Source organism: Cottoperca gobio, chromosome 16 (genome assembly GCF_900634415.1).
Source record: "Cottoperca gobio chromosome 16, fCotGob3.1, whole genome shotgun sequence".
Taxonomy (NCBI): domain Eukaryota; kingdom Metazoa; phylum Chordata; class Actinopteri; order Perciformes; family Bovichtidae; genus Cottoperca; species Cottoperca gobio.
In genome coordinates, this window is record NC_041370.1 from 12,441,371 (window position 1) to 12,467,427 (window position 26,057).

At 40.6% G+C, this 26,057-nt stretch overlaps 3 protein-coding genes across 4 annotated transcripts in view; 1 reads left to right on the forward strand and 2 right to left on the reverse strand.

The window, feature by feature from the left end:
* cbx3b (chromobox homolog 3b) overlaps positions 1-8,737 on the forward strand; it is a 17,793-nt gene extending 9,056 nt beyond the window's left edge. The window contains exon 6 of one of the 2 annotated variants that reach the window (XM_029451333.1): positions 8,687-8,737. The gene's annotated coding sequence lies outside the window, so the exon portion shown is untranslated. The other variant, XM_029451332.1, reaches the window with a different exon arrangement.
* skap2 (src kinase associated phosphoprotein 2) lies at positions 6,808-16,098 on the reverse strand. Its single transcript, XM_029451330.1, has 13 exons — positions 15,923-16,098; positions 15,452-15,557; positions 15,343-15,368; positions 14,833-14,934; positions 13,978-14,058; positions 13,579-13,662; positions 13,295-13,419; positions 12,863-12,926; positions 12,627-12,749; positions 12,372-12,449; positions 11,009-11,121; positions 7,346-7,449; positions 6,808-7,015 (listed from the first exon to the last, which is right to left on the reverse strand). The coding sequence occupies exons 1-12, from the start codon at positions 15,960-15,962 to the stop codon at positions 7,357-7,359; spliced, it is 1,035 nt and encodes a 344-aa protein (XP_029307190.1). The 5' UTR covers positions 15,963-16,098; the 3' UTR covers positions 6,808-7,015; positions 7,346-7,356.
* Positions 16,099-19,623: 3,525 nt separating this feature from the next.
* On the reverse strand, positions 19,624-21,376 carry hoxa2b (homeobox A2b). Its single transcript, XM_029451542.1, has 2 exons — positions 20,924-21,376; positions 19,624-20,466 (listed from the first exon to the last, which is right to left on the reverse strand). Exons 1-2 carry the CDS (start codon positions 21,276-21,278, stop codon positions 19,778-19,780), a joined length of 1,044 nt encoding a protein of 347 aa, XP_029307402.1. The 5' UTR covers positions 21,279-21,376; the 3' UTR covers positions 19,624-19,777.
* Between the last annotated feature and the right edge of the window lie 4,681 nt (positions 21,377-26,057).

Here is a 26,057-nt window from a genome sequence, read left to right on the forward strand (position 1 = left end):
GTAAATGATCTGGAAGTCCGGGGTTAATTGAATTGTTAATAACATACGCCTCTGAAAAATGTTCAAGGTCTCCCACATTCCATGCCAATACTAAGCGCTGATTTACTGAGGGCCACAAAAAAATTCCACAACCTGACTTTCTTAGACATTACATCTGTCCTTGTAGCTTTGTGTGTGTGTGTGTGTGTGTGTGTGTGTGTGTGTGTGTGTGTGTGTGTGTGCGTGCGTGTGTGCTCAAAAGCCAACCCATCCTAACACCTGCCTCAATCTGGTGGAAAAATACTTTTTCTCAAGATAGATTTTTTTCTGTCACTCTATTGTCACAGATGAAAATGAACTCACTTAAGAGCTATCTATCATTCATCAAACCCAACAGACCCCGTACCTTTCCCTCGATTCAACACGGTTTATACCTGCTATTTCCCCTCCACATGCTGTCGCCTTTTGGTGCACGGATGTAGCAATTACTGGGAACGGGCGGGATCACTGTACCAAGGCGAGCAACAGATTCTCGTCTCCTGGAATCAGGACCGATCAGCGTGAAACAAAGCTCCTCTGCCTTGAACACATGCGCCCGAGGGGGAACGGGGAAATTGAGATCACTGCATCATAATTTCCTGAAATAATATGGTGTGTTAAATCAGACAAGCTTCCTCTGGAGCATACAAACAGATGGAGAAGGAAAGGACCTGAGTTAAGATACCATGTCTGCATGCATTTAAACATTCTTTAATCCATGCAAAAACACATGTCTTCATATGCATACTGTACAAGCAGGACCCTAAAGGTTACAAATGAGCTCACACAAGAGTGAAAGGACTCATAAAATGTGAGTATTGTGAGATACCTTTAGTGTCTGTGATGTCTTTTGCTCATCCTTATATGAATTTGTGTCTTGGCACATGGGAACAGCTCCTCTGTGTGTCACAAGATCATGTGTGAATAACAAGCCCTCCAGACAAACGTCTTGTTAGAGATGAGGAGTCAGGTAAAGGGGGAGCTCTTTGGTCAGTGAATGCAGAGACGCCCGGTGGTGGCAGCGAGATGACAATAGACGGAGAAACAGGGAGGGGGGGGGGAGAATGGAGGGGGAGAGGGCACCGTCTCCCGAGGCCTCTGTGCTTCGCTGCCAGTGTGTGTAAATCAGCAGGCAGCTCACGGCTGCAATGAGGTAGAAAATAAAAAAAACATAAAAATGTCCAAGTGAAATAAGAGGCAAGGAGAAATCTTTTATGATGAGCCTAAATTCTCCTTACTCTGCAGTAGATCCACTGGCCGGCTCAGCTTGTCTTCTCCAGACACCGTCCATCATCCCACTGTCTGCATAAAGCCACAAATTACTCAAATTACCCCACCTGCTATTCATGTAATACATATGTAATGAGTATCCTAAATTCACATGATTATCATTCATGGTATGTTAATAGGGCCCATCTCAAATTCATTAATATGGAATTATGTGGACTGTCTGAAGTTCTGCAGATATGGTTTTACACATAAAGCCATTGGCAGAAGTTTATCAACATTTCTAAACTTGTGTTACGGAACAGTTTTCATCAATTGAGCATGAAATTTGATTCTTGACCAAAACAATCTAAACTCAAAAGTCTTCTTATCAGCTTTCAAACCGCTCCTCATGTTCTTCTTCAGCAAATAAACTGGTTTAGGTGCAATCACGTAGTGAAAGTTCCCTAGTTGCCTCAGAACCATAGTAAGTGGATCTTTGGCATCCTACATTATGATATTTATGTAATCACCTTAATGGCTTATAATGGCCAATAATTTCCACATATACACGCCCAGCAGAGATTCCAACACGCTTTCCACCCCAAACGATAAAAAGGCCGAGCGATGAGTTGTGTTATTTAATGTGTTTGAAACGCTGCTTGTGGCAGGTCGGCTACAACAGTCCAGTCCGCCGACATTAGTGATGATGACCCGATAAAATGTAAAGGTAACAAAAGAAACTTGAAACTAATAAACTGTTTACTGGCGTCTTCCTGTGAAACCTAACTAATGAGACACATGGGACACCATCTTTATTATCTAAAAGTCAGTAGTAGTCAAGGTATCAAAATAAGAGCATAGGGTTTCAAAATAAGAGCGCTAACAGAAGTAGAAAGAGAAAATCAATTTCTCACCTACACTGAGACATATATATCAAAATATATGGGCTCAGTTATCAATTATTAATACAAACAAAAACGGCTCCTACATCACATTCATCCCAATTTCCTTACATTTTCTCAACCTTTAGCCATTAAGATGAACATTAGCTCATCGGTAAGGCAAGTTTATTTACGGTGTCTATAAAAAGTCTTCAGATTCCCCAGAGGTTTCCATGTTTTATTGTTTTACAACATTGAATCAGAGTAGATTCATATTGTAAGTGAAAACAGATATTTAGATACAATGTAAATTAATAAAAAATGTAAATATAAAATAGATGTTTACCCAAAAGTTCACCCCCTTTTATAGAACACACCAAACAAATTGGTTTTTAGAAGTAACACAATTAGTTAATGAATTCATCGTTACTGCCGGGGTGAATAAAAGAATGTAAATGCCTCCAATGAAACACTTGTCCAGTAACTGTTTCCAACAATGCTACGTATGTTGGTGGGAATGTGTTAGTCAGTTTGTAAACAGTGTGCAGCAACTGTCAGTAGCGTTATAAGTCTAGCTATCAACACACAGCAAGTTTTTAGTGTAACATGAGTGTTCAGCAGGTCAAGGAGGCCAAATCATCTCTGACAGAACTGCAAGTGTGTCAGTGAAAACTGCCAAATGATTTTCAGTATGTGAAGGGAAACATTCATGACAATATCTGCCATGTGACTAACTGCACTGAAACTGAAGCGGAACAGCGGAAAGCTGAAACTTACCAACAGGGAAATTAAAAATGGATACAGTATATAATACTTTATATCTGGTTGACAAATACTGCTACTTGGCATTCAACCACAACCAAAGCAGTAATAACTATTTAAATCTTTCATTGCTCCCGATGGCATGGCCAACAGTGTGTGTGAATGTTTATCATTACTGATGAGCAGTGGCAGTATGGTAGCCGCCGACTCTGTATGAATGTGTGTGAATGGAAATATGCCATATATACTGTGCAATTTTTATGCCCCTACACAATTCTCTAAATGATATTGCAAAGCCCGCCCCCACATTTTCATCAGCGTGTGTGACTTGTGTGTAATTGTAGCATGTAAAGTCCTCAGGTTTTTTTACAACCCCCAAAAATCCCTGAATCCATGGTCACTCTGTACTGACGAGCAGCTCATGGTATACTCTGAGCACTAAATTAGCTCAGGTCAGCTTGGCAGGCCCTGTGCTCGGATACATACCAAAACTGACATTAAGTGGGAGTGATGGCAGCAATCTGCTATCCAGTGACTCCGTTCGCTCAGTAGGCTCCTGTAACTCAACTCTAACCTTTACTTCTTCTGTCAGAGGGAGTGTCTTACAAAATAACATCTATATTTAGAGCTGATGTTGAGATGGGACCTCAACCTGAATGTAGGGTACAATCATCTAATTCTGTGGGGGGTGAGAGTTTACAAAAGATTGACAGTTGCAGTGAGGCGTAAGAATGCAAGAGGTACAGTTTGCAGAGGGCTGTAATTACAGTTGGTGCATCTCTCACATCTCTGAACCCCCCTGATTAGAAACTATCCTCCCAGACCATCCAGGGTCATTACTCACCTCACTAACTAGCAGAGTAAATCAGTGGCGGAGCGCTGAACTGATATTAGAGGCACAGCCGTAGAGTAAACAGGGCCAGAGTACAGAGGCTGGAACCTTGTAAATAATCTGTGAGGAGATGGCTCAGGAGCCGGAGCAGGGGCGAGGCGTGGGAGATGTTTATAGCAGGTGGACAAACACCTGTCACTTTGATAAGCCTGATTTATCCTGAATGACATGCCAGCACATAGCTCTACCCAGCCTGTGACAGCCCGGACTGCCAACACTACACCCTGGGACATGAGACCTGTTTGTAACAGTGATGCATACAGTAAGTGAGAGAGTTGACAAGCACCTTCATCAGTGTAAAGTATCAGCTGTGACATGATAGTGTTCAAGGTAGCATCCTCTTGGGGGATGATGGTGATGTTCTCAAGGCTAGAAACTAGCTCGGACAGTGGAGCCACCAGCTCCTGAGATATAAAAGTCTTCCCTCGACATTACTGTCTGCAGCCCGCAGAAGGCAATTAACAAGAAGGAAAAACAGACACTGATAACGTGTGAGAGAGATGGGTGTGGTGCTTGTAATAAATGGCCTGTCTAGACCCATATTTACTGGCCTGCCACTATCCCTGGTTTTCAGCTCATAATATTACACATTATATATTGAAAAATCACTGAAAGGCATGAAAATCGAAGCCTCAAATTCCACAAATATGAATTTTCAGAGCAGCCTGTCATGATGTTCGTTAGCTTTCACTTTAAATACGCCATGTCTTATTCTCACAATGTCATAAACCAGCTGAGGAAACCTTAATTTGTCAGCTTGCATGAGTTATGCTAACAGAAACTGACCTCAATTAAGAGTGACTTGCATTTAAAAAGTGTCTATTTCAGATTTTAAGATTTAGACCGAGGGGGAGAGGCTTTAATGGAATGCTGACAGAGGGCAAGTTGGAGAGGTAATACATTTCCTGCAAAATGCCAGTGGATACCACATAAATAAGGCAGTGTTATTCCTGACAGAAACTCTCTATGAAGCTGTGGTGATCTACGGCTGAATGACCCGGTTAAAGAGCAGCAGAAACAGCTGACAGCTTGATCAAGATTACCTCTCTAAAGTGGTATAGATCAAGTCTTTAGCCTTCTCACCAGCCCCAGGGGTGATGGTATGAAATGGTGATGGTACATGATAATACTTAACAAGCATGAGCACCTATCATTGTGAGCAGGGGGGGGTATTATATTGTCCTGAGAGACAGAAGGCATGCGGTACGTATGTTATTGGAAGTATGTTACAGTTGGTTGTGTAAGAATGAACTTCCATGAGCTCTAAATTGTCAGTACAAAATGACTGCAAATGGATTCTGTCCTGAAGGGAATTTCAGAAGTTTTATATTTCCATCATCTTTCTCAGCAAATCTAAATTTTATTTCTTATTACTCAGCAGCTCAATCTATATATATTTGACTGGTAAAAGTGTATCTTTATGGCTGCAAGTATTAATTAGTGATATTCTGGTATCATTAGTGTAATTTAGTGCTCGCTAGATTAATGACACGGTGGCATTTATCTATGAAACATTATATCTTGATGTTAAATTGCAATAAAAGAACCTGTATATTCTGCAGATATGGCTGTCCAGATCCAACGGAGGGGGATGGGGGTGTAGTTGACATCCATTAAGGAAATCCTTTATTGGCACATAAACATCTGTGGCAATCTGAGGCAATATTTAGCCTTACTTGCCTTTGGCAACCTAACCCATAGCCTAACATTAAAAGGAGGACTCTTAGTGGGAAATATCAAGCTCCGTCAGCAGTAAAGAAATATATGTGTTTATGTTTTAAATCCACAATTTAACATCAGCACCAAAACATGTTTCAACCGTTACATAATCTGCCTAATTGCTGGAATTACACACACTCGGACATCATCAGTAATGTTATTTGGTCATCACTGAATATCACATTATTTTACTACATTCCTTTCTTCCCCTGAAACAAAGCATGTCCTCCCCATATCCAATGTATAATATTCAATAACTAATTATGGTAATTCATTACATCTCCAATTAGCAGAGAGGCTTTATCGCTGCACTGTACCGTAAAGAGCAGGATTTATGTTGGCTTTGAATGTCACCCAGAGTACAGGGGACTAGCTCATCACTCAACAGGAACAAAACAGAGAGACAGGAGCAAGGGAAAGAATAGATGGAAGAAGCAATGAAAAATACGGTGAGTTATTGGTTAATGAACGCATTTTCCTTCACATTTTCTCTCAACCTTGAGAACACCTTGACAAGGCCCCTTTGGTCCGCAGCAAACCAAAAAGCAGCGGATTAACCTGATAAAATTGTAGTACAAGTTTGGCATTTCAGTGAGGAGGCTGTAAAAAGATATGTACAGTATGTATGTAACCTCTGAGGGATACGCCTAGCTAACGCCACTGCGCCTGCTGTCAAACAGCCCCTCAGAGGGTGATAAGCATCCCTGCGATCTGTGTGGGTGGTTGTCTTATTAGTGTACCTCAGCCGTTTCACTCAGGCACGCAGCACAGCCAACCATCTGCCACGCTGTGATCCTCTGCCCAGCAAAGTCTCTCAGGTGTCATAAAAATAGACCCAGAGTCCCTTTGAAGCTTGGAACAAAAGTGCTGACCAGATGAATAAACTAATTTTTTTAAATAAATAAATACATTTTCATTTATCCACAGGGGTTGTGTACATATATTTGATGTTGACATTTGACTTGATCGCATTACAGAAAGCAAATGATGTGGTTCAGTTTGCTGAAATAATATTGATAAATGCTCTTATTCCTTACGTTAATGGTTTAGTCCTCCCACACTTCAAAAAACACCATTACACTTTTCTTTTAAATTAATGTATGATGTTTTTCCTCCTGTTTCTTGTTGACTGTCATTGTTAATTCAGTCTGTAAACATATCAAAATGTGTACCCTACCCTAAAAAAAAAAAAACCTGGCATCTGGTATTTCTGCCTTGAGCGTCTGTTACAGAGGTAGTAATCTATGACCTTTGAAGAGACTCTATTGCCACCTTGTGGCCTAAATTACAGGTTAAATCATTTAAAAAAAGCTCTGACACAACAGATATGTTTAAACCTTTATTAATCTTTCCATTTGAAAATACCAAATTTTCCAAAAGCAGGGCATGAAATGGTATGGTACAACTGTTGGAAATAAATATAATAAGTGTAGAAAGTGTAAAAAACAAAATACTCTTAGACATGTTTTTCAGTCATATGCAAATGTTTTCATCTAATCATCGTCTCTCACAGTGGAGATGGGAGGGAATGATCCTGGAAGTGACACAATGCACCAGTTAAAATAAAGTGGAATAATTACAGTTATATATTTCCTCTAACAAATAATAATAATAATAATAATACATTTTATTTGGAGGCGCATTTCAAGACACCCAAGGACACCGTACAAAATACAAGAGATAAAAACAGCAGGACATTGGAAGGGAGAGCAGACAAACAAAACCAGAGATAAGGTGGAGACACATGAAGAAAGCAAGAAAGACAAGAGGGGGGGGGGGAGGACACAGGATGATGGAGACTACAGAGATTAGGCCAAAATGTAAGAAATGTCTTCACTGCAGTCAAGAGATCTAAACAACTTACATGGGCTGTATTTATATAGCATAAAGCTCCATCAGGAATTCTTTGGGAACGATTCCTATCGATCCATCCTTCTCTCCGATCCACCAGCCAAAGTTTTGGTACTCCTGGAAACAGGACAAAGTGGAGACATTGAGGAGATGACAAGAGTGTGTTTTTTGTTTTTATTCATGTCGTCGTCACTGAGCAAACATTTCTTGTTTGAGTAAATATCCCTATCAATCATCACACCACAAAACTGAGGTTTATCTTAAAATGTAAAATGCTGCTCTATAGGTACAGAAAGCAGCTATGTTGCTTTGGAGCCCTTGAGACTGACAGTATGTCGACCAGTCAGAAGGATATGGCACCCTGGTGGCATAGGTTCAGCATCCCCGGTTTGTGTCTGGTCCGGGACCTTTGTTGCATGCCATTGCCCATCCCTTCCTGCCCTCATTCCCTGTCATCTCCTCACAATCGTCTGTCATAGGCTGAAGGCGCTTTTCATACCAACATAACCTGTAAACTATTCACATATTCTCATCCGTTTTCCTTTCTCTGCCACAACACCTTCATCCTATCAACAACTTCACATCTCCTGTTCCCTGTCCTGCCTCTCTACCTGCTGTCGGTTTTGAGACTGCAGACACACACATCCCTTCTGCTCCACATAAAAACCTCTGTGTGCGTAGCCGCATCACACATAAATCTGTCACAGCATGACAAGTAATAGCTCCAAATGGCTGTCAGCATGCAGAGATGTGAGGGTGACACTGGGAGGAGAAATCTGAGACAAGAGGAGAATACCCCTCTCTCTCTCTCTATCCCTCTCTCTCTGGCCAAGAGCCTGACCTCACATCAAAGTCCACACAGGACATGAATCAACACTGGAGATCACGTTCTGACAAGGTTGAAGGAAGAGGAACCTGCACAATGTTTCAAATCTATGCCAAAACTCTGGGACGAGGAGGGACCACATCTGTGTCCAGTTATTCCCAGGAGAGAGTAATGGCTGTAAGTGATCTTGTGGTAGTATTAGACACAAGAAGATTACAATAACAATAGTGATGGCTAGTATTGACCGCTGTCTAGTGACGGGCCATTCATCACGTCAGATAAAAAGATGCTGTCCATGTCAAATATTTATACTCAGGGCATGAATACAGTAGAAAAGTCATTAGTACATCTAAATTATTAGCAGCAAATTAAATAGGAAACAAACAGAAAAAAAGAATGAATGTGTCACATGATTAAAATGACATTTCACAAGCCTCTGAGGGATAATATAGCAGATTGACATGAGCTGTGTAGTGTGAGACTGAGTGTGTGTGTGTGTGTGTGTGTGTGTGTGTGTGTGAGACTGAGTGTGTGTGTGTGTGTGTGTGTGTGTGTGTGTGTGTGTGTGTGTGTGTGTGTGTGTGTGTGTGTGTGTGTGTGTGTGTGTGTGTGTGTTATGACTTCCTGCAGCTAGCCTTTGAAAAACAGCAACACCTCATTGTGTAGTTCTGGCTGACAAATAAGTCGTGCTCGAGTGAGCGCGGGACACAAACATGAGAACACATATACGAAGCTGTGGAAGACTAATGACACCACACACTGTGACAACACGTACATTAATAGCACAAAACTGGATGACATTAATGTCCCATAATTGTAATACTTCTTCCAATTGAAACACTGATGCATCAGTTTACAAGTTGCACAAGTGATGAGGTGAAAATATCGCCAGCACAAGAACAGCAGCAGCAACATGTTCGGACAGTGTTTACTTTTTATAAACCCAGCTAGCCACTTAAATTAAGTGAGATGTAACATCTCTTGATTAGTTTTATGTGCTGTGACTTGGGGGGGGGGGGGAAGACGAGGGGGTGGTGCAGCATATCCGGACAACACACACTCCTTCACTCCCGGTCAAGCCCTATAATCAACACCCAGGTCCTGACTGGGGGGTCTCGCAGCTGTAACACCACAGCTATTTCTGCTCTTTGGAATGGGGGAGGTACACAGGGAAGAGGGAGAAAGGAGAATGGGGGAGGAGGGAGCGACTGGGGGAGTCGACTGTCCCTTTAGCTGCAGCTGGCTGCTGCAGTCCAGACAGGTTTTATGGTCATTGCCCTCGCAGCAGGCCACAACCCCCAACACCAAGGTTTCAGCTAATGGCACTCCCAGTCTGAGTGAAAGGGCAACTTGATTCTTGGTCCTTTTCCACACACGAAGAAGGAGTCATAAACAGGCATTTGGCCAGTGAGCATTGATGGTGTCTGTCTGCTTTGTGCATTTGTTTCCTTCCATTAGTGCGGAATCAATTAATCAATTAGCTGGTCAACAGAAGATTAACAGTTTTGATAATCCATTACTTACTTGGGTCATTTATCAAAAGAATGCTGAACATTTGCATGTTCCTGCTCCTCAAATGGGATAATGTGCAGCCTTTTTTATTTATGTTGTGTACTATTATTTATATTGTGTAAATCTAAAAGATGTCATCTCAGGCGCAATGCATTTTCAACTATGTTCTGACATTTTATAGACTAAGCATTTAATCTATTAATCAAAAGAATGTAACATAGTGATTAATAATAAAAATATCTTGGAGTTGCAGCCTGCGTCCTATACTCCAGACTGAAAATGAAATTGAATTATTAGTCTGAAACCAGTTTTTTACAAATAAATAATGTTTGAGCTCATAATTAACATCATGTTTTCAGGTCTTCATGGCTTGTAGGTGCCACTAGATGGCAGACTTGAATTTGGAAAAGGACCAGGCCAGTTGACAACAGTATGTCTCAGTCCTTCATGCTCCAGAGAATCCAAACCAGACAGGAAATATAGTCAGTCTAGATGGTGCACATTTTACACTTTTCTTTTCTTTCTTTTTTTTTTTTTTTTTTACACAAACCATCGGGTCGACATGCATAATAAGTAAGTATAAAATACAGTGGCTTGAAAAACAAGCTTGTTAAATGCATCACATCCAAATCCAAATCCACGTTCATATGAACCAGTTAAGCACAAAAGGGCTCCTGTTTAGTAGCATAATAAAAGGTAAAGAACGGCCCCTCAGTCCTCAATACCTGGCACCTATGGCTATAGTCGACAAGTCTCGGAAATTGTGCGTCCACTACACGTCCTCACCTGCTCTGAAACAGAGTGGTGGACTGAGCCTGGGTTTCCTGAGAACACGCATTCCTATTTGGCGAGGTGAGAGAGAGAGACGTCTGAGAGGTGTGTGGGCTGAAGGCTGCTCACCGCCTGGCATGGCAGCAGCGGCAGCGTGCTGAAACAGTCCAGATGGAAGTGATGGAATGGCGCTGTGTGCCAGCTAAGCTCGGCCACCGCCAGCAGCACTAAAACAGTTTCCGTTGTGACACAACTAATCCCCGTCACAGAGCCAGAAGGAGAACCTAGTCCAGTCTGCCCCTTACCATCAGTCGTCCACCTCCAGGCGGCAGGCCAGGTGCTGCCAGTAAAGGATGTGAACAGTCGGTTCCTCTCAGGGCCTAGAAACAACTCACTTTAGGTGGTCTGAGCCCAGCAGAACCTCTCTACTACAAACCTCATCTCACAACTTTGGCATTACAGTTGAGTTTGAGCTCATCCTGGCTTCACCATGCATCGAGACAACACTTATTAAAAAGGGACAAAGCAATCTTTTACCTCTGACAAGCAGGGTTCCCCTAACCATACCTTGCTCAGGATGTAGATGGGATCTCCACGCTTGAAGGATAGCTCATCCGGGTAGTCACCTGCACAGTCCCATAAGCCCTGGTAGAAGTTGGGGTAGTCTGTGCTCTTATCAACTGGATGGAAAAGGGGAGAGATGATAACAGATTTATTTTCTACAGAGATTAAGACATTAAGTGTACAGGTCGGACACAGCAGTGATTGTTTGTATGCAGCAAAACCAACAGGAGGCAGTGGAGAGCCTAAAATAGATATGGAGGCAGAGCCAAGTTCATACAACATGCTAGATTTTGAGTATGTAATATGCTCACACTGCCAAAGTGACATAATGGAGTATACTTGAAACGGTCTGTAAAAAAAAAACTAAAACTAATTGTAGATGGATTTGAAACATCTTCTGGAACATCTCAGAAATCATTGTAAAGTCAATTAATGGAGTATTTCACAGACAGAAATGTATCTGCACTGATAATCAATAACCTTTACGTTATTTTAAACTGGTTTCAGCATCTCCATTGTTAAGATCTTCTCTGTTTTATATCATTTTAAACTGAAGGTCTTTGGGTTTGGGACTGTTGGTCAGATACAAACAGCACATTTGAGGATATCTCCGTGGACATTTTACACTATTTTTGTAGAATAAACTTAATCAAAATCATTGGTGCAGCTTCATTGTAAGGCCACAGTTTGTTTGCCTTTGCACAGCATATGTGTTGCATCACTTTCTGTTTGTATACAATGGTAAAGTATGGCGATTTTCTTTTTATTAACTGCAAAAACAGCAAACTTAATATTACATTATAGTATGCTGTTCACAATTAGTAAGTAGTAGGAATTAGGACTCAGCTTGTTGCTTTGTAGTTAATGTTCCACCTCTCAGCCTATTTATTGATCTAAAAGGGGACCATTTCCTGTTTGTAGGCGCCCCTCTGAGTGTTCATGTTGTGAGAGTTGTGGTGATGTTGACATAGGTACAGTAGATACAGAAAGATAGCCTGCGTTTTTGCACTTGCAGAATTTAACTTAATATGTCACTTATTGTAACAGGAAGTTGGCCAACTAGGCCAAAAGTTATTTCCAGCATTGTGTTAACTTTCAGTTGCGCATGTTCACAGAAACTTCCTCTGTGAATTTCACTTCTTCTTGTTAACTATGGAACTTTGTGTGACAGAATTGTATTTCCATCTTCTGATCACAGTCCCATCCTATCTCTGTGTGACAGTGTGTGTGAGTTCCCCTGTTGTGACAGTGTGTGTGTGTGTGTGTGTGTATATATAAAATATTTAAAAAAAATATATATATATATATATATAAAAAAAATATAACATATCTATTTAGTGCAAACACAAATTTCTGTGCTGCGTACCTGCAGCAGGAGGAGGAGCAGGTTTGCTGACTGGATCCACCTTTGGAGGAGGCTTTGCTGGAGCGGGAATCTCATCCTCTGGAGAAACAAGACAAGATATTGATGAATTATGATCCTCTGTGTAAGTAGTGGGCAGAGAAATATGCGATGTCAGAAAACAAACCCTTTCAATACATTTCTTTTTTAAACTTTATCAGAAGGGATGTAGGCAATTTGATTGTGTTCTGTCACAGTGACACTATGCGTTGATCAGACCTGGGAGCTCCTCATAGATGTCTTCGTCAATCGGCTCAGACTCAGCTATTTCATCTATAGCTCCAACATCATCGTACACTTCCTGTTCCTCCTCTTCATCTTCTGGGATGATGCCTGTCATATCTACAAACACATGAACATAGTATGTTGGACTTATGACAAACATTTAGAGAAATTAGTACACTGTTTCTGAAATTATAGAGCATAATAATGCTTTAGATTTAAACAGTTCAAACCTCTCAACACAAAGTCTATCTGTTTCACCCATTCCTCCGCCTCTCTCACCGATGACGCACAAAACTGTGAGGAAAGAGGAGAGAAATTAAAACTGCAGTTCAGTCGCAATATGCAGTTCTACATATATCAATTAACATAAACAAATAATACTGCATTTATGCATAGTAAAATGTTCCGCATGGAAGAGCCTGAATGTTAGAAACACTCATTTAGACTTTTTAAATATGCGTGTCAGGTTGAGCCATTGCAAAGGCAGCAGTGTCAAATGAATGAATAGCTTTTAAAAATAACAACTTGATGAATGAAGTGCATGTACACACATGCCTCGCCAAGTTTTAAACACGGCACATCTCAAGTCCACATTTGTTTTTCAATTAGGACGCACACTTAGAACCGCAGTGACTCAAATCATCACCAAGAGACGGGCACACCTGATAGACTCGCTTGTCTGGAGCCGTTATTTCGAAGCAACAGTCTTTCTTTGAGTCTTTCCGTAAGGTGCTGTTCATTTTCACAGTGTACCCATCGATACTGAACTCCCCCTTCTGCTGCTTGTCTGGTTACAGGAAATTAAAACATCATCATTAATGGTTCAGATACAACAACTGCAGAGTCACTGTCAAATGCAGAATGCAAAATGATCCATCCACTTTCAATTTCCTCAAACAGTATGTGATTCATAATTGACTGGGATGGATGAAGTAAATGGAAGTACCTTTTTCATTGCCATAATAGTAGAAGGTGTGATGGCTTAGAGCGCACCATCTTTTCTGCCACTCGGTGCCAAAAAAGCTGTGATCTGTGGAGGGAAATTCAACAATAATCTCAAACTAGAGGAGATGGATTCATTTCTGGTTTAATAAGAGCAGTGCATTACGATTTCTTTTCAAAATGCCAGTGGGATGTTATATCATGTGATATTCTAAATGTAAGTGGAGCTGTCATTTTTGTCTTTATAAATAGCCAGTAATGACATGGATGCTTTGTCTAAAGAGAACATAGGAAGGTCAAACATAGCATCAATACATTTTTTGAGGAGCTTGCAAATTTCAAGTGTAAAATATCCTCTCCTTAAAAAACAGTCTTATATGCATCTGGTCATCAGAGCACCCACCCTTTCTGCGCTTGTCAAGGTATCCCGCTTTAAAGACCGAAGTCAGGTCCTGAGCCGCCACAGGTGGGGACTGCTGGGCACCTGGAGAAGAGTTGAGGAAGTGTTTTTAACATGTAAAAGTAGAAATAACATGTTGTTTTTTCAAATGTTAAACATAACCAGATGGATTTCGGACTAATTACGCGTCTTCTTTATGTACGTAATTTATCTTGTATTCGTTTGACTGATGTGAAAATAAGTAGCAAAAGCCATGGAGGCTCCACTTAGCAATGTTTTGCTTCTCACTGGAGGAGATTCCCCTTGCAGGGTGCAACTTCAATGCAAATGTTCAACTGCTGTGTCAAAGTTGCTTTGTGTGAAAGAGCAGCCATAAAACTGGCAGCTGCTTGCAGCCCATAAACCCCAGACCTCTAATAGCCATTTTCACAAGGATTTCCCTGATACTCTATTTATAAAAGTAAACACACAATCTTGCATAGATTGCCTTGATGGAGCATATACAGTGTTAAAGCTACTGTATATTGAGGCATGTTTTTTCTCAAGCTACAGCCGTGGCAGTAATGTTCAGTCCCCAGACTGGCTGAGAGCAATAAAGCATGCTCTAGCTGTCAAAGGGGTGGGGTGAAAGAGGTGGTGGGAGTAGAAGTTGTGCCCCCAAATTGCTTCCCAAGTATGTTGCCAAGTTACAGTTGGAATGTCTCCCTCATTGTGCCACTCAAAGTCACTTTCTCCAACGAGCAGACCCAAAGATTTGTATATTTTCATGCCAAGGTGCAATTTTCAATACTTTAATCCACCGCTTATTAGCAGTTAGCGAGTCAACTTTTGGACGTCTGCTAAGTGCTTGTGGCTTACCTTCGCAAGCCTCTTCATCCTTGTCTGTGCGCTCCGACTGCAGCGACCCTCCATCGTTGTTGCTGTCAACTTCCTCCTCATCATCCTCCTCCTCATCTCCACCTACCAGAGTAAACGAAGCGCTAATGGTACATGTTAAATTGTATTGAACTGGTTCCCAAACTCTTGTGCATATCCAAGAGGTGTGCGTTTCATTTTCCTTTGAAGAGTGATTTTCCCTTTTCAGATTGTTTGGAGACGTTTTAAAAGCACATTACAGCATTTAGAAGAAAAGCAAATAATAGAGAAAAGTCTATACACAACTGTTGTGTATCAGAATTTATATTTTTCTTATATTCTAAATTGGCAATCATCATTTTTAATAATAAGATGATACATTTCAAAGGGTTTATCCTGATATGATAAATTCAACTTATCTTGTAAGATTTGTGCCGTGACCTCTTGTGTGGGGCCCGACCCCCAGGTTGGGAACCACTGGTATATTAAATAAAGTGTAAGACTAACACTCACTTCTGTCCTTGAAATCCTGTGGGAAACTGTAAAGGAGACAGTAAATAGATGTTAACACTTTGACATTTTGCATTAAAATCTTTATAACCTGATGAGCAAACAAACATACCACAATTTGACCTCATTAATCCGTCTGATGAAGGCTTCCCTCTTCTCTTTTGCCTTCTTACTTAGATTTTCCCCTTTTAATCCATCACAGAGGAAATAATCTAGGTCTAAAAACATAAAAACAGATCAAACATTCACACAATCTGACACCACTTGCTAGTTGTGTGGTTTTATTTTGGCAGCCACTACTGGAGATCATATAGCCTTTGCAACAACACTAACATTTTGCCGCTTAGACGTGAAACAGCGTATTGTTTGATACTCTTCAGCATGAATGAAGCAGCAGCACTGTGGTGTGTTGACGACATGCAACTAAACTAAAGTCCTTCAGCCTAAAAACATAGTCCTCCACATTGAGTGTGAGCTTCTTCTTTTTCAAAGCGCTCCATTATAACTTGGTGACACAAGTCGTAAATGAACACGGAAAACAACCCACTGTGTGCAAATAAACATGACATTGTTAAAGTTTTACCTAGGATGAGCGTCGACAACTCCTCGGGAATTGCACGCATTGTCTTGAGAGTTTGTTCCTGGCAGCGATGGACCGTCCAGCCGGGGGGAACTTCACATGATACGGAAGCAGCAATGAGTTTACGGACACGGAAGTTAATGTGCTAACTATTATCTGACCACATAGATCCGCTGCAGAAGAAACAACCGAGAACCTGCCTGTTGTTCAACGTCCACACTGACGTTTATTGGTCTATTAGCTCGTGTGTGTATAGTTTTTAAATGCTACTGATGACGGGGAGTTGATGCTTTAATGGAGCAATGGGTCTTTACAGACTAATAAAGTCAACGGATAACGCATGATCATATTTTTGATTGATTCCAGATAATATTTCCCTGGCACTTTAGTCTGTGACTGACTCGCTGGACACATTGGGAGTGTCTTTTTTACAGTGATGCAAGCACTTCGGGCTTATGAATATGTCAACATTGTAAATCTAAACAGGGATCATTAACAGTTGAGGAGGCCATTATATAAAACTGTTATGCAGGTTCCTGAGCCAGGTTTTTTTGTTTCGTCTTTGAGCAACAGATGTTTGAAGGAGCCAGTTCTGCACTGGTTTATTCTTAAATCACATTTTCACCTAATTTGCATCTCATTTGTGAGACATGTTTTAATCCGTTTCTCATGTACAATCAATGCCAAACACAAGTGTCCCTTCCTATGTGATGTAATCAATGCACCAGTGCTGGCAAGAGTAAACTAAAACTCACTCCTTACATCAAGTCAATCCTCGTGCCTCCTGGTGTATTCAGTGAAAGCAGCCGGGTGACATATTGTTTATAAAGGTGTCAGTCATTCATTAGTCATCTTTTGGCCGGCAGAATCACCCAATCCAGGTTTAAAGACTGAGCCTTTGAACTGTATAGCCTGTTGTTGTGGAAAATGAGACAGAAATGTCAGTGCAGCTCTGGAGGGGCTGAAGAGCTTCAGCTTGTCCTTTAGCTGCGGGTGGTGGACGGTGTTTGTCAGTGCTGCCAGACACACACACACACACACACACACACACACACACACACACACACACTCTTCCCCCAGAAACCTTTTATTTACTCCAGTTTTAGCCCTGCAGCTTTGGGAAGACTTTAACATCCACACAATATCTAGTCTACTTCTTATTTGTTTAGTCTTGTCTCTCTTTGTGGGAGAGGAAACGTTTTGATGATTGAGATCTAAAGATACTTAATACAATATAAATCATGCAAGGATAAAAAAAACAATGAGTGTCCAGTTTACACTTTTAATGAAAGTCCTTGGTTTTGGTTTTGGTCTGAAAGGCATCCAACGCAGTCTGATTGGAAGTGAATTGGAAGTTGTTTTTTGTTCTTACTCAAACATTTGGCCTGTCCTTGAAGAGCACTGGATTTTTTTAAACTTCAACATCGCCGTTGAGTTTCCTGTCCCAGTGCAGCACTCCCTATTTTTCCTTCAATGACACTGATGCATTTTTCTAAACTTTTGCTTGATATCTTTCATTAAGTGTTATAATGTTGTAGATGTTTATTCAGAATCATGCTGAGAAAATGAACACCAGCCATTTAGATCTTTAGGTGATTGTCATGTGATGTACTATTACATTCCTCACTTCTTAATGCAAAATGAAACCTCAGATCATATTCTTCATGGATATTATTGTTTCTGCATCTGATGTCACTTCCTGTTCAGAGTTATCTGAGTAACCAATACATCCTTTATGAGCCACAAACCCTCTGAGGTCATTCAAAACCTGACCCCCTCCTGACCTGGCAGTAGTTCCTCCCAGCTTGGAGAGGAGAGGAGAGCCAGCTTGACCTTTGACCCGTGTGTGTGCATATGTGTGGAGGGAGGGATCTGCTGGCATAGTGTTGTATCTAGTTTCTCATAAAGCTTCATCTACTTTTCTGTAATCTCACAAACTCTTGCCTGCTGTATGTAATCCACTCGTCGAGCAAGCTGCTCAAAGTCACCAAACTCTGTCACATAACCATACATTCCAAAGAAATTAAATAATCAAATGCATGAATCTAATTATGTAATTATTTACTATGCACATTGTGGTTGCCATGGTGAAACCTGTGATGGTAGGGGGAAATGTACAACATGATGTATTTTTTATTTTGTGCTCATAAAAAGAAGCAGTGTGCTAAGGAATAAGTGGCCTTACCTTTTTTTTGTATAATAAATGTGACACAGACTTGCTGACACAGTGTGCTCTTACTGTTTAAAATGAGCTCAGTGGCCTCAGCACCAAACCAAATGTGTCTGCCTCCCGGGTTTAGACTTTTCCTATCTATATTTAAAATGATCACAATTAGTCGACACTTAATATCGTATCGCAGCAGGAATAGCAGTTTACCACCTCACCTTTTCTTTATTATTGCTATGAAGCTCTGAGTCCAACCGCAGAGTCCTGAGAGCAGCACGATGAGTGCAGAGATACAGAGGCTGCACATGAATCACGGAGCCTGCAGACTCTGGTCAGAATAATTGATCATTGTGATTGTTAATCTTGTGATTCCTGGAACAATCTTTGGCTTTTCATCGATCATTTCCCCTAAACATTTAATAACAGCATCCTAATAAAGAAACAGAGGCCACGGCTGTGACACTGTGGCTTCTCTGTGTGCGCTTTATCGAGCCGAGGCTCAACTGGTCGGTGTGAAGAATTCCTTTGGCAGTAAACAGGGACGAAATCCGTTTGGTTCAGATTACCATATATTTACCTTAATTATAACAATTTACTATAAATTAAAGCAATAAAATACATTCTGCTATTTACCTGATATCTGGTTTATTTTTTGCTACTGAGTTATAGTTACAAAACCCTATGAAATTATAATTTACACCATTTTGGGGACAAACTCTTATGTCGGCTGCTTTTAATTAAACCTATTAAGGCCTAATTTAAAATCATAAAAAGCTTTTGGAAAACAATGGCGTATAAGGCGCGATTCTTATTTCAAAAAGATTGTATTACACTGCAGATCGGGCTATAAACAAGCACCCTCAGTGCTGTGAGTTTTATAGGCAATAAAATTTAATTAGAGCCAAGAAAAGTCGTAGCTTTTGGCCTGGGACTCCTAGCAGGCAATTCTCACTGCAAATGTTCTTTTTCTGGGTTTAGACTTCCGGAAGCAATGAATCTGCTTTCTTTTTCTTTTTCTGGTCAGATAAATCACTGAGGTATGTACCATAATCACGGTCACGTTGAAAAATAAATCGTTCAACTAAACCTATGAAAAGAAACAAAGATTTAAAATAAATAGTGGTATGCCTTTAAATACAATTTTACATTTATGTCACTTGGATTTTATTTGTATTTCATAGTGCTCTGTATTTATTTTGTTAATTGTTTTGGGGAAGTTTGAGATCATAAAATCCATAGTGTATTTCTACTAAAAGAACACATTAACTTAAAATATTATATATAATGAAAAAAATAATAATGTGGCTTTGAAATTATCCTTATTTGAATACTGTGAGAACACTACATTCATCGTTATGAATTGTGCATGGACATAATTAACTTATTCTTATAGGCAATATATTTTAATGTTTCATTGTATATGCCTAAAATCAATGAGCTCTCCAAACTTTCGTACTGTGAAATAAGACAATAGCGCTGCTGATTCCAATCAATGTAAAGTTTTATTTCAAGACAAATATTCTCAGTAATAGTCGAAATTCATATAAAAATAAACTCTTCTCTCGCAGCCTAAACTGCCCGTACAGGCTCATGTTGTTTTTGCTTCAACTTACCTTATTTGTGAGATCTATTAACACTGAGCATATAAACTGAACAAGTGTCTGAATTCAAATAAAACATGTTCAAATATTTCAATAGCTCAAGTTTTGCAGGTCGATTGTTGTAAGTGTTTCAGAGAAAAGGTCAAAAGTTTCGGATGATAAAGACAGGGGACTTTGTGGCGAATCTGAAAAACTTGGTGAGAAAGAGGAGGAGGATGAAAAAACGTGGAAATCCTGCAAAGAGACGTCCAGGCCCGAGGAATTATCATTGTCCGGGCCTATTGTTGACACGCAGATAGGAACAGTGGGTGCCGGGTTAGGAACATGTTTCAGATTTTTCTCATTGCTGTTCAAAGGCGTAGCAGCCGGGCTTTGGTTCTCCCCATTGTGTCCGTTCTGACAATGTTGTGAAGTTAAGGTATTTTGGTGGAAATACCTCTCCCTCTCCAGGAGCGTCCGCTCTGCACTGCTGTCCTCCTCCTGCTCAAACTCTTCCTCCGGCCCGTCGTCCAGGCACGCGTATTTCCCCTCACTGTCCCGGTTCTCCTTGCAGTGGGTCTGCTTCTTGTGCTTCATCCTCCTGTTCTGAAACCACACTTTCACCTGCTTCTCAGTTAAATCCAGCAGAGCAGCTATTTCCACTCGCCTCGGTCTGCACAAGTATTTATTAAAATGAAACTCCTTCTCCAGCTCCAGAAGTTGTGTGTTGGTGTACGCGGTCCTCAACCTCCTGGATGCCCCTCCACCGCCAACACCAACCTCTGGCCCCTCTGGTGAACCTAAAAAAATAATAAACCAAAGATTATTTTTTTAATCAGAGAAATGCTGGCGAAAAATAAAACAGCAACACAGTTGTGTGTGTGTAGAAAAACAAGCTGGGTTGAAACTTGTGGCAAGCAAGCACCGGCACCGGGAAGATTTATGGGCCCCAGGCAGAATATGATGTGTCTGCGTGGACAGGACAGGACGGAGGGTGAAGATTAATGAACATGCCAGCTGTTGGCCCGTGTAAGAATAATCTATCACTCTCCATTACTGTCAAACATTAACACTCGTACACTGCATCACAAGTCAGTGCGTTACTTGATGAGATTAAGCATGTTTAAATCAAAATCCTATACTGGCTTAAAGGGACGCCCACGTTGCATAAGGCCCAGGATGCAGCTCCTTGCTGAGGGGAATCCTCAGACAATGAGGAGCCTTTTTACATGGAGGTTATTAATCATCATGTCTTGCCTTGGGGGGAGAAGTAGAGTGGTGAGGAGTCAGTCGTTGTTGCAGAAGAAGCAGCAGCAGCAGTCTGGTGTCTCTTGATGCTTTTCTTCTCCTTCATCCACGGGTACTCCGGGGGTAGGGATGCAGCCTGCAGCGGCTGCTTTGAGCGGCTGTGGCGTGGGTGGATGCCCGGGTTCAGGCCGGGGATGGTCTGCTCAAAAGGAGGAGGAATCAGTGTCGACTGTGAAAGCGCCGAGCTCTTGATTGATGAACTTTGAAATGCATCACCGACAGGGTTAGTGAGAGATGTCAGGCACTCAGCGAGCGACGGCTGGCTGTTGATAAAACCACTTTCTCGCCCAAATTCGTAATTCATCTCCTCCTCCTTGTGTTGAAAACTCGCAGATTTTTAAATTAACTCTGATTAATATATAGTTTATTGTCATAAACGACTAAACTGGATATTGTCGTATGGAGACCTCTATGCCATAAACTATTGCTTTCATGAGGACATGGTTGGAATTAGACCGTGCTACTTGTCACATGATTGCATCTGCCCAATGACAATTTGGGGTTTTTATCAAAAGAAGCCACTGTCCCCTGTGATTGATCGAGAAACTCGGAGGGGTAACGCCTCATTCCAGGGGTAGGGGTTGCTTTATTTACACATTTTTGGGGTCAGTTTGTTCACCACTGCCCCCCGCCCACAAAAAACGTGCCTTCTTTGCGCGTCCACGCAGTCTGTCTTACGAGTACGCGCGTGTGAGGTGTGATGTGTTTGTGCGTGCGTGCGCATTTATTTGTAGTGTGGCAGTCCACAAATCATTTCAGCAGTCACATTTGTGTCTCATAATGCAGCGACGTCAGTGCCAAGGCGTTAATCTTGAGACTTTCTTGGAGGTTTGCTTGGAGAGAAAAGGCTGCACCAGACATCCAATAACATGTCCACCCCTCCCCCAACACACACACACACACACACACACACACACACACACACACAGGAGAGAGAGACACACACAGACAGGCAGAGAGACAGACAGACAGACAGACAGACTAATTACAGAGACAGAGATTAATAGTTTTCAATGTGATTTTGAGTTCATCACATTTTGGGGTCATTTAATCTCTAGTTATCTAAGCTGCAGTACATTATGCTATTGTATGTATTTTTATCATTTATATCTTCTTAAGAAATATCCTGAAAAAAACAATATTGTGTGTCAATGTAAAAAAGCAGTAGGGGTTTTTTAACGGGCATGTGTCACCATTTTACAGTTTATATCTCCCTGCTCCACATCCCATTTCATTTCATTTATTTCGCTTGGGATAATGTTGACCCAAGCCATCATCCTTACACCTCAGCATTATTGGTTATAACATAGCAGAGGGTAGACATGATTTGTCACTGTAGTGTGAGGCACAGGAAAGGTGGGGATCTAATGGCTGTTTATTGCTCAGGCTCTAAACAAAGAGCCCTGGTAGCCTGTGTGTGATCAATCTTTCTCGCCAAAAGGTCTGACAGCTCCCTGCCCTAAGAACACATTTAAACCATCTAACACTCCCTTAGATCATATATGGCCAGGAAGAGGACAAGCACTCTCTTGGTAGGCTGTAGGAGAAGTTTTCGATTTAGAAATGTAGGGATTTCTTAAGAAACACGGATGAGACGCACGGCCATTACGCACAAAAGCTTTTCTGCACACTCTTTCGATAATACATCAGAAATCCATCTAAAGACGAAACTCTCGTTTTTTCGTTTCGACAAAGGACTATACTGCCACAGAAAAAATACTAAGGAGAGGAAAGGACTTGGTTAGTGCTATAGAAACGAACGGAGCAGCTTTTTACATAGGATCAATTGTTTGCTGAGGTGAGTGGGTGTTGGCATTCAGCAGAAATCCCATTCAGTCTCATACCTTTCTGTGTCAGATACCCTGTGAACAAGTCTTTCCCTGGCCTGTTCAGCTTCTGTAATAATTCAGTTTTACCACATTTGCTTAAAATGTTTGATTTTACTTCATATAACTGTGTATTTTGACCATTTTCTTTATTTGTAAGGATGTACTCTGAATACAATATAGATCATGTGAACTAAATACCTGTCTATAGCCTATAATAATAATAATAATAATAATAATGATAATAATAATAATAATAATAATAATAATAATAATAATAATAATAATAATAATAATAATAATAATAAGCTATAGTATAACTGAAGATAACTTATAAATAACTGACTTAGAAATTAATGTAATTTATTTTAAATGTAACCGAATATTTGATTCGTTGTATCTTTTTCATTTACGTGTAGCTCATTGTTAAGCATGTATGGTTATTGCTGCAAATTATTATCTAAACTAACCACTTTACTATTTCTTCTTATTTGATGTGCAAATAAATAATGTTTTATATAGAATGTTAAACTGGTCAGATTTAAATTGACTCAGGTGTAGAAACAGGACAATGATACAAAAAGAACAAAGAGACTTCTGAAGGACACATACACCTCTACAATATTAGCTGTAACAGAATCTGGGCACTGCGTTCAGACACCGATTGAAAATTATTTATTGCAACAAAATGTAAGTCTGCTGTTATTATTCGGAGCTGTGCAGACATAAAGGCACATTTTCTTGCTTGTTAAACGGATGCAGGCAGAAGACGGAGTCTGGATGTGAGGAGGAGCTGCGCGTTTCCCGTCTGTTCCCAGACAACAAGAGACATCTGGGAAGCAAGCAGGCCAAATCTGTGACCACTTGTTTTTGTGTTGTTTTTAAAAAAAGAAAAAATATTTCTATTACCACTCGTATCATACTGTTCTGTGGAATTGTTTCAATGTGTGGTAAGTGTAATGCAAAGTATACCCAGACTAAAAAATAAACAACTGGACATTTACCAAATGTACATCTGTCTTTCTTTCTTTTTCAGGCAAATGTATTAAACTTCATTTACATTTGTATTATACATGTATAACACATTGTGCATAAGCGAGGTTGTGCAATGTGTTGAAATTATATTTGGTGAAACGGTTGAAAAAATGCATTACGTGTTTATTGCATGTTGTTTTCGTCGTTATATCATATATCACATTATATTCGGCCTATGGGGGAAAACTGTAAAAAGAAAAATACAGCAGTACATGCATAGTCCTTCTGGAAAACACATTTAGCGTCGAGACCGCGCGCGCGCGTGTGTGGGTGTGTGTGTGTGTGTGTGTGTGTGTGTGTGTGTGTGTGTGTGTGTGTGTGTGTGTGTGTGTGTGTGTGTGTGTGCGTGTGTGTGTGTGTGTGTGTGTGTAGGAAACAAAGAAGGATTTTCACATTACAGTTTTATTTATTGAGCCCCTGGATTCATGAGAAGATTTGACAGATACTTCAGGGGCGTTAAAGGGTCGCAAATCAAATTGTTTTGCATGTCGACATGTGCAGAAATATCATGATAAAATCACAGATACGGTCATCCTGGGCCCTTATTTTTGCCTCTCAGGAAATCAGAGAAGACAGTATAATGAAAAATGTGGGATCATAGCAAAGGAATAAAAGAACAACACACCTTTTTTGAGAGACAACCTTTGATTCAAGTGTCCTTGCTCAGTAGCCTGCAAGTGAAGGCAAACATGGATATGAACACAGTTTAAGAATTAAGCAAATAGCATGCTTTAAAATTGAGGTTGATAAATATAATAAAAATGAAGGAAATGGCATTAGGGATTGAAAATAACCGATAATGAAGCTCTCTAGAAAGCAAACTATGAGCTCTAAAACTATGTTTCCCTTGAAAACTGCATCAATCTGAGATGTTCTCAGTATGACTCCATACAGAGGTCAATCATTTTCAAGAAATCATCTGCACTAATGTTTAAGCCTGTCTAATACCACACACACACACACACACACACACACACACACACACACACACACACACACACACACACACACGTCACAAAAGTAACCTCACTATCCATTTTCATCCAGAACAGCAGACTATTGGCAGTGAGGATAAGTGGATACAACAGACTACCATGTGTTCATGACTTTACTTCCCTGAACTTCTCCTCCAGAGTTCACTTGTGGCCTCCTCTGTCACCAGCGGTGTCATGAAGTTTGATGTATAGGGGTCATGAGAGGTCACTACAAACAGCATCCAAGCAACTTTCTGCTTTCCTGCAGCATGGCTCCTCAAATGGCCATTTGCATGGAAGATATCCATCCAGGAATTCATGCGGGATCAGAAAGGAATGCCATCTACGCTCTAAAGAGCTTTTACCAAAGGCTTTTTAAGTGTAATATATAGTGTGATGTCACTATTTTATCATGCTTATCTTTACAGTTTTCCAAAAAAGGAATAAGTGACTTAATGAACTGCATGTGGGTGACCTTTGGGGGTGATGGAGGGGGAAAAGGGTGAGGTTGAGGGGGCATTAAGGGAAACCAGGAAGGGAGGGAAGGTTTTGGGTTATCTCTCACTTTTTAGGACCTCAAGTTCATCGCTTAGTTGGGATCCAGTCCGGCTCCTGAGAAAAAGGGAAGCGATGGGATCTCAAATTATCTGTATGCATATGTGCTTGGACACATATGTGTTCACATCGTTGATTATTTATTGATATTTTGGATATATAATGATATTTTTGCCTTTGATTTATTTATTTTATATCTGTATCAATTTAATCTCTGATTTGTGAGTATTTCTTGGAACATTTCTTGGATTTCTTCTAAACTATTCAAAATCACAAGGTGGTCCATTGGATAAACTATTTTTAAAATAAAAAGTAAAGGAACCCCAATGCCAAACAGAATTCAGCTTTCATTTAATAATGCCATGCCATGGATGACCATAAAATGAAACTGAGCAGGATTAGATTTTTTACGAGGAAAACAGACACAACTGGTGCATGTCTGTAATAAATGAGGAATGGTCTTGGTGTGCCTTGAATGCACCATCCGGTTTAAACACTGTTCTTCAGATGAGCCGCTGCCTCCACCTGCTGGCGGTGTGAGAACAGCAGCAGTCAGATCACCACGGAGCTCTGACACCATCATTAGGACATCAGGAAAGTGATGTATGTTGTGTAGTTTATCTGGACACTATTTCAGTGTGTGAAAAATGTTGTTGTGTTTGAGTGTGTCTGTTGTCCTGAGAGCTCTGCTGC

Excerpts from the sequence above, each read along its gene's own strand:
- skap2 (XM_029451330.1), bottom strand. The coding sequence starts at position 15,962 with ATGCGTGCAATTCCCGAGGAGTTGTCGACGCTCATCCTAG. Across the intron at positions 14,059-14,832 it reads GGATGAAGAGGCTTGCGAAG|GTGCCCAGCAGTCCCCACCT; the intron begins GTAAGCCACAAG and ends ACTCTTCTCCAG. Across the intron at positions 12,450-12,626 it reads CATCTATGAGGAGCTCCCAG|AGGATGAGATTCCCGCTCCA; the intron begins GTCTGATCAACG and ends TTGTTTCTCCAG.
- hoxa2b (XM_029451542.1), bottom strand. The coding sequence starts at position 21,278 with ATGAATTACGAATTTGGGCGAGAAAGTGGTTTTATCAACAGCCAGCCG. Across the intron at positions 20,467-20,923 it reads ACTCTACTTCTCCCCCCAAG|GTTCACCAGAGGGGCCAGAG; the intron begins GCAAGACATGAT and ends TTATTTTTTTAG.